At 47.7% G+C, this 8,752-nt stretch overlaps 1 protein-coding gene across 6 annotated transcripts in view; it reads left to right on the forward strand.

Annotated features, from left to right (window-relative positions):
• UBE3B (ubiquitin protein ligase E3B) overlaps positions 1-6,712 on the forward strand; it is a 19,953-nt gene extending 13,241 nt beyond the window's left edge. For 5 of the 6 annotated variants that reach the window (XM_019621064.3, XM_085238818.1, XM_085238817.1 and 2 more), the window contains 5 exons: positions 1,217-1,275; positions 2,604-2,786; positions 3,219-3,330; positions 3,707-3,799; positions 4,243-6,712. In XM_019621064.3, coding sequence (XP_019476609.2) covers positions 1,217-1,275; positions 2,604-2,786; positions 3,219-3,330; positions 3,707-3,799; positions 4,243-4,434 — 639 coding nt within the window. In that variant the 3' untranslated portion in view covers positions 4,435-6,712. The remainder of the gene's footprint in view (positions 1-1,216; positions 1,276-2,603; positions 2,787-3,218; positions 3,331-3,706; positions 3,800-4,242) is intronic. The other variant, XM_010720223.3, reaches the window with a different exon arrangement.
• The last annotated feature ends 2,040 nt before the right edge of the window (positions 6,713-8,752 follow it).

Raw genomic sequence — 8,752 nt, forward strand, 5'->3', positions numbered from 1 at the left:
CTCTGTGATTCTGGATATGTAATATGGATGCTTTATTTGGCCTCATCTAACCAAGGATTTTGAGGAGACTGACTGATAAATGGCCTTGTTTGACTGCGGGTAGGACTTAACTCTGCTATTCCTTTCACAGAAAAAATGGCTGTGCTGAAAGGTTGGCTCCAATTCAGAGCTTGTCTGAATCAGCAGCTCAGCTGTAGGATTCTGTGGCTTCATTCAATATTTATCTGTGGGCAGAGAATAGCTTTTTCATTGAGAAAGTTTGCCCGCTGGCCCTTAATTTTTTCCAGTGCAAAGATTTTTACTTTTTAGTTGAAAAACATTTTGTGTTTTTCCTATACAACTAGTTTTCTTCTCTCTTAAAAAGAATCTGTGTGAGTGGCAAGGAAATCTTTTTAACGTAACAGTTTCTGTGATGGAAACTTGAAGTTTGACAGTAAGGCACTTGGCCTTGAAAAGAAAAGTCTGTAGACCTCTATGTGAAGATTTGATGATACGTGGTTGCACTTGTGCACTGGATTCTGTGAAGTTCTTCTCAGCCACTGGTGCTGCAGCGGGTTCATAGCTGGAAGACATGGGTAGATAAGAATAAGATGCCTTTGCTGTCTGCAAATTCTATGAGAAGACCACTACTAGAGCTAAGGTAGCTCAGAGACCAGTAAGTCATGGAGTGCTAATCAGGGGCATTTGAGCACCAGGCAGGATGGAGATCCTTCCTAGCCATCTCACTTTCCAAGTGTGCTCTGCTTCGTGTTGTGAGTGCCCATCTGGAAGGACAGTGAACTCCAGGGAGCTCTGTCACTCAGCAGCCACAGGTAAGACCTCTGGAGCAGATAGCTTTGAGTTGGGCTGTTAGACCACGCTTTGCAAAGGCTCTGAGGCTGTTCAGTCTCTACTGTGGGATTGTGACAGCCCCCCAAGGCTCTTTGAATTGATTTGCATGTGGTTCAGCAGTGATGGAGCAGAGGAGATGAGGGCTTCCTCAAAGATGTGCTGGCGCCGCTGGTGGGAGAGTTGGAGAGTTCCCTACTGTTCAATTGCTGTGTTAACAGTTAAGTGAAACTGGTTTGAGGCAGAAGTGGGATTGTTACTTAAATTTTAAATCCTACTGTTTTATTGTAAAAATAAATGTTTTATGGGGAGGCAACAGCTTAGCGTGACATTTCTTTCCATTGTGGTTCCAGGCAGTAATTAGCAATACAATCATTTCTTCCCTCAGCTTGTTTGCCATGAACTTGTTCCTGGAGGGAAGACCATTCCCGTTACCAATGAAAATAAGTAAGTACAGCAATTAGATTTTTAAGGTCACCACTGCAAAATACTTTATTCTAGTTCCTTGGGCTTGCATCTGGAATGAATTGAGATAGATTAGAGTAGAAGGAGCCCATAAATATCTTAATAGAATTTACTGGTTACAGTTCATCGGCAGAAATTGTATTAAATTCGATTTGCAAAATAGAAATTGACAATTTACTTCTTGCAACAGTGTTTCTGAGGTCAAAGGCACACAGTCTGTGAGATTCTGCAGGATTTAATGATGGTGATAGATGCAGACAGATGGATTCAAAGCAATTCAGGCACACAGTCGTGAACACAGAGGGCACAGATGCTCAAAGACACCTTGGAGCAGACAGATCTTCTCAAAATGATAACATGTGGCAGTTGTATAAAGCACTGTTCTTCAGAAGAGACAGTGGTGAATTCAAATGTAGTCGACAGTCGTACTTTAGACACAGGAAATCAGAGGAGACACTGAGCCCTGTAGCTATTTTCACAGATAACCGGCTTTTAGATAGTTATCATAAATGTCAACTCCAGAGCCTGAAAACCAAACCCACCTTTCTGTTCCCTTCATTTTTTTTTTCTTAGCTATACCCTTCAGTGATCGTAAATGCAAGATAAAATACTTATTGTGCAGATGTGTGTTAGAACTGGTAATCTGGGGTTTGTTCTCTTTAATGGTAAATGAAAGCTGGATCCTACCTGAAGATTCATCTTTGTTAGTGTGCTTTGCAATCTGATGTGCCCACTCTTTTTCCCTCTTGAGCTCTTACTGAGGAGTTTGCATTTGAAAGGATCTTTCTGTGGCTTGTCAGAAGTCAGCTCAGGGAGGAAGTTGAAAGTCCTGTATGTTGCTGTGCTCTCTTACAGCAGAAACTTTGAAGCTTTTGTGCAGATGAACGCACAAATTGGTAGCTGGGAGGGAGCACAAGTATTATAAAATGGAAGCAATCCAGGAAAAAGTTCTTTCTCTCAATGACAGAGTGAGGTTACCTTGCTGAAAACACAGGCAACATGAATGTGGTGGTGTTTGCCTCGGAGCTGATGAGCAGCAAGCTCTCTTGTTTTGGCTGGTGGTAAGCAGAGGAAGTCTGGTGCCTCCTTTTAATAAACAGCGTGTCTCTTCTTCTGCACTACTGGGGTGAAGGTGAAAATCTCAGTTTTCTTAGTGTGTTAATTCCAGGTGCAGTGAGGGTTCTGCAAAGCACGATCCCTTAGTCTTAAGGTATTGAAAAAAAGGCAAAAATAGCAAAGTATTTCATAGTCTGAGGTGGATCTCTCTGCTGCTCTGGCTCTTTGGCTGCCACCTTCCCTTTCGCACACAGGATCAGCTACATCCATCTGATGGCTCACTTCCGGATGCACACACAGATCAAGAGTCAGACAGCAGCGCTCATCAGCGGATTCAGGTCGATCATTAAGCCTGAGTGGATTCGTATGTTCTCTGCACCAGAGCTGCAGCGACTGATCTCTGGTGACAATGCTGAGATTGACCTCGAGGACTTAAAGTAAGTGACCAACCGAGTCTGCTGGTCTTTTCATTCAGCAAATCAAGCTGTTGTTACTCTGTGGTCGTTTGGAGGTTTGCAGGAGACTGATCCATTCCCACCTATCTGTTTGTCCTAATGGGAATTACGAGCAGATGGAAGGAAATTGAATGAATACTAAGTTCCTTGAAGCTAATCTGGACAAAGTGTTAATGAATGCGAAGGGTTCTTTCCTCTACTGGCATGCAGTGGTTCCCAAGAGCACAATTTCTGTCCTTTCCTCTGATCAAGCACTCAGTAAGCATTTGTGGGGCTCTGTGCTGGCAGCGTTTGCTATAGCAGTGAACCCTGACTCATGGTAGCAGTACTGATCCTTCCAGCACTTGTGTGCTGGCAGCTGTGACCTTGCTGCTGCAGTGGGATGCAAACCTGTCACAACCTTTTTCTCTCCAGAAAACACACAGTGTACTATGGGGGCTTCCATGGGAGTCATCGGGTCATTATCTGGTTGTGGGACATCCTAGCCAATGACTTCAGCCCTGAGGAGAGAGCCATGTTTCTGAAGGTAAGTGCAGTCTCTTCAGCCCAACTTGGAATTCGGGGTAGTTGAGTCAGTGCTGTTCTCCTCCTGTTACCTGTTTTCTGCCCTAATAGAAAGAATATCAGAATGCTGAGTGCCTTAAAATCGACACTCTGCTCCCCTGGTGGGGGTGCCCTGGAAGCAGAGTTCTATAAATGCTCTTTTGTTAACACGAATAGTGCTGCATGGATGGCAGTTCTCAAAGGCTAGAAGAGCTGAGCACAAAGCCCATCAGTATTGTATGGTGGGGTGCTCAGATGCCAGTCTGAGCAGCTGTTTGCTGTGACTGCATTAGCCACGTGTCTGTTACAGCCAGGCTGCTCTCACTGCTGCTGTCTTTCACTGTCCATCACTTTTTCAGTTTGTTACCAGCTGCTCTAGGCCTCCACTTCTGGGCTTTGCCTACCTCAAGCCTCCATTTTCCATCCGTTGTGTGGAAGTCTCTGATGACCAGGTAGGCAGCCTGCTGGCTCGTGTCTCATGCATTCCTTGCCACGCTTCTGGCAGGCCTCTTTCCCTGCCCAGCCTCCTCATCTCTATCCAACCAGGAAACTAAACAATAAAGATGTGTATTCTACAAATGAAGGTGAAAACAGCCTTTCACTAACCGAATGCATATGGCTGTAGCTCCCTCCTTCCCAACACAGCAGCAGCTGGGCTCTTCATGCTAACCTGCAGAGTTGTGCTTTCTCCTCACACATGACCTCCTCATGCTTCTGATCCTGTTCCACGGTGCCTCCTGCTTGTGTAATGGCACTTGGAGTTAAAAGCAGCTCATTGCTAGCAGCTGTGGGAGGACAGGGTTTTAGGATCTGATTCTCCCTCTTCCCAGCTCTGTTAGCACCTCTTTGCCTTGTGTATATGCAAAATGAGCTCAGCATTTCTGCCCTGTTCCAGGACACCGGTGACACACTGGGCAGTGTGCTACGGGGCTTCTTCACCATCCGCAAGAAAGAGCCAGGTGGGCGTCTCCCAACCTCCTCCACGTGTTTCAACCTCCTCAAGCTTCCCAACTACAGCAAGAAGAGCATTCTGCGGGAGAAGCTGCGCTATGCCATCAGCATGAACACTGGCTTCGAGTTATCCTAGTTGCCGTGACCCTGGACTCCACAACAGGGCTCTCAGGGCTGCTGACTGCTGCTGGAGGTGGAGGCCTTCGCACACAGCACATCAGCTCCGTGGGGGCTGACTGCTCACTCGAGGGCTGGAGAGATGCAGCTGATCGTAGAGGTTAACAGGGAAGAGCTTCTGGGCTAGACAGGGCTGGCTCTTTTTGGGCACTCCTCCAGGATGAAGGAGGCGATGGGCCTGATCCAATACTCTTCACTTGACACCCACGTAAATCATCTTTAAAAGCAAACCCCGGGGGAGCATAAAAGGAACATTAAAAGTGCCAGTCAGATTAGTGACCGTCATACCCTCAGCAGGCGGCTGCCTCTGCAGGAATATTTCTTTTTCCTTTCCCAGGAGATGGTCTGGTTTCTTACTGGGTGGAAGCCGATCAGTGAAAAGCTGCATAAAGGCAGAAATGGGACCGAGCCCACAAGGAGACAAGCACAAAGCTGCAGTGCTGGACGTGCCACAAACAGGCACTCATTACTCAGGTCAGGTAACGCGTGAGGGCTTTCTGATGCCCTTACTCCATGTAAGGCCCTTGCATTTGTCTCAGAGAATGAACCACTAGCCCAGCCTCGAGATGCAGCAGGTTAAATGCAAGCAGATGGACCCTGCCATTCTCAGGAAGGCTTTGGAGCACTGTAGGTTAAGAGCTCAAGCAGCAGGCATGGGGGGGTCAGCGTGCTGAGCCAGCTGTGCCTCTGCCAGGCTCTTGCTAGAGCTGTGATTTGGACAAAAGGGGTGGTTGGAATTTGTTTGGGAGCAGAAAAGGTTTAATTTTATTTAGCTGGAAGCTGGCACATGGCTTGGGTAGCCCTCGCTCCCCAGCAGAGTTGCAGTGGGACGGGTGCCCCCTGTGCTTTCTGGAAGGGGAGTGTGTCAGGCTGCCCAGAGCCTTCTGAAAACCTCTGCTGGCAAAGCTTCACTACTTGGATGGAAGTTTCACTTTGTCTGCAATCTCTTTTGTTAGGGAGATGCGCTGTTGTGAACCCAGACTTGGCCTCTGTGTAACAGCCACATTTGCTTTGTTGCCAAAGTCTTTGTTTTAGTTGCTTTGCCTCTTTCTGGCCTTATTTTTACAAGCTGATGTTTGCCTGTAACAGGCAGCTTTTTCAGGTTTTGTTTGTGAAAGAAAGGGTGTGAGTGGGGGTGTGCATGTGTGTGTTGGGAAGGCGTGGAGCCTTCCTGGAGTTTCTACTGATATCCAGAGCCTGATCCGTCATGTCTCTGCAGCTTCACCTTCCTCTGCCTAGGTGTGCTCAGCAAAACACAGAGGGAGGTTCCTGGGCTCTCTGGAAGGCCCTCTTAACCACCCTAACCACTGTGTGCTGCATGTCAGACTAGAAAATACATGGCAGCATTCAACCCAGAGTACAGAAATGCCCTTTGCTTTATCTTTCTTTGTTCTATATGGCGTTAACTGATTTCCAGAGAAAATGGAGGTGCCTGGAGATGCATCTGGAAAGCAGTGTTGAGTCCTTTTTCTTAATCATCTCAGTAATAGAAAGCAGGAGTGATTGGAAATGTTAGCAAGGACACAAATGTCTGCATTCCGAGAATTCAAGATGCTGGACTAAGTCCAAAGAAGATAAAGATGATGGCAGAAATTGTTTGGGGTTGTTCTTGTGTTGTTTTTGTTTTTTTTTTTACTTAAAGAGCATTTCAGCGTTAGGCTGTTAACTGTGTAGCTGAGAGGCTTAGGCTCTGAGTTGTACCATCCCTAATTAAAGTATAACACCATCCTATTCCTAGGATTCTCAACGAGCACAGTGATCATTGTGTGAAAGGCTTTGAACGCAATGAAGTAAAATCTTTGCTCCTCTTTTTTCCCTTTGTTCCTCAGGAGTACAATTCTAGAAAAGATCTTAATGTGGTCTTAGCCAGGTCTCTCCCAACCTGGAAATATTGCACTACCAGACAGTACATCCGATTTTGTAGCTAGCAGATAAAATGTGATTGTGTAGTAAGCACCCTGGTGACCGTGTGTGCAACAATAATATTTCTTTTGAGTAGCTGACTCCTGTACAACTGAGAGTCTTTGATACGATTTCAGCCGAACAGAAGGCTGAGACCCATTCCCTGCCTGCACTGCTGTATTCTGCACGGGTGTCCTTTGTAGGACAGGGATGGCTTTGCCACGGGAGATTAATGACTATTTTTTCTATAGAAGACTTGCTGCTGTGGAGACCTTGGTACATCTCTTGTATAAACAATGCAGGAAAGAGAAAAAATAAACCTGGTATGATGATTGGATGGTGGTTCTTCTTTTCCCAAAGGGGTAGGGAAACCACAGGGTGTAATGTGCAGAGTGCACAGCAGAGTGGGAGCAGAGCTTTGGGGCATCAGTTCCTCTGCCAGCAGGCTTTGGGGTGGGCATGGAGGCTGCTGGGTACTTGGGGGTCCCTTTTTTTCAGGCTGGTTCCTGGCACACGTGCTCTGGCAGCCCTGAGCCAGGCTCCCTGGGCACTGCCTACGTGGCTGAGAGCAGCTCTGAGCCTGGAAGGGACCTGGCAGGGTTCCTTGGAGAGGATCGGTGTTCTAGAATATGCTTGGAGAAATGCTGTGCAGTCTTGCAGGGTGCTGTGATAGCCCTTAAGGGGAGTTTGTTGTCTTCAGTGTAAGCAGGTGCTTGTGAGGCCCTTCGTATCACACAGAGCCGTGGCTGCTGGTCCTGCTTCCCTGCAGTGCTTGGGGCAGCCCCGTGGGCTCTGGGGCTCAGCTGGGGCGAGGGCTCGGTGGGAGCGTGGCCCAGGGCTCCCAGTCAGTGTGCAAGCACCATTGTTTTGACACTGAGGCATATGGCACCATCAGAAACAGCAAAAAGAAATCTCGCAGCAGATGCTACGAAGGCAGAAAGCTGGCAACAGACAGGCAGGCCTGCAAAATGCCTGCTTCTACGGCACCGAGAAGTGAGCACGAGCTTGTCAGGGCTGGTTCTGTGCACAGTGAGGTGCTGGGACCGTGCACATGAGGTATGGAGCAGAGCTGGATTGCTTGACCTGGAGTGGGGCAGGGGCATATTTTGGGAGCAGACAGCTCTTCTTGCTGCTGTTTGCATCCCGAGTCCGTGACTTGCACTGCAGCCTGGTAGTTCCTCCATTTGATAGTACTGTGCTCTGGGCAGGTTCTGGTTGTGTGTTCAGGTGGATGGGTTGTATTGGCTCTCTGCAGCACTGAGCAGCATGAGATGAAGCATTTCTAGAGCTTAGTTCTGACTCCTTCCAGATGAGTATTTCAAGAGCAGAGGACTTGACCCAATGGCAGAGGTGGTCCCTGTTACATCTCCAGCTTGACAGAAGCAGTGCAGTGTGGCTGTGTACACCCCAAGACTTCCCCCCATGGATGCAGCCCTAGTGCATCCTTCAGGGTGGGGGCACCAGCCCTTCCTTCTCTGTGTTAGCAGAGGGAATAAATTTACATACAACTTGGCAAAATGTATGTTTGTGTCATTTCTGCAAGAGCAGCAGCCGGCTCTGCTGCTTGCACATTGTGGTGGTAATAGAGGTGCTTGAGTTATAGTGAAACTTATTTCATTTTACAGCTCCTACAGCGTTAACAGATGTACAGGCGTCTGATCCAATCATGCAGCAAGAGATTTTGGGGCCAGTTCTTCCAGTTTTGACAGTATGTAAGCTAGGAGCAGCCATACATTTTACAAACAAGAATAAACGACCCTTAGCAACATATGTCTCTGCTGGCAGTTCCAACGTAATCATAAATAAGGAACCCTGCTAGGCAGGAATGTGTCTGGGCTCTGCAGACGGTCAGCACGGACACAGCATCTGCCTTTCTCCCACTATATTAATGAGGTGCAGGCACTGGAATCCCTATGTTGTATGGCTACATTTGCTGGGTGGGATTGAAGGATTTGGAAAAACCAAGCCCAGCACCAACACTTTACTAGTTCTAAAGCCTGTATTTAATTGCAGTGATTCTTTGCTCACCTGTGCCTTCTCTTGCTAGGCTCTGAGGCATTCCTGTATGCTGCCCTGTGTGCTAGCACTGCCAGCTCGGCCACAGTAGAAGCTGGTGCAAAAGCTCCTGTATCCCTGCCTGCAGCATAACAGCCAGCAGCCCATTGGATACAGGCAAGTGCTGTACAAACTGGTGCTATAGCACTGGGCAAACACTGCAGGCTGTAAACTCACCAGAGGCAAAACGTGGTCTCTGTGGAGCTCAGCTCTGCTGAGCTGTAGCTGCCCATGTGGCTGGGATTGCTCTCAGCCTGACTTCTCCCAACCTCTGAATTTGAGCACTGGCCCCTGTGCCTGTTTATTTGGAAAACAGAGGC

The sequence above is a fragment of the Meleagris gallopavo genome, chromosome 17 (assembly GCF_905368555.1).
Source record: "Meleagris gallopavo chromosome 17, MGAL_WU_HG_1.1, whole genome shotgun sequence".
Lineage (NCBI taxonomy): Eukaryota > Metazoa > Chordata > Aves > Galliformes > Phasianidae > Meleagris > Meleagris gallopavo.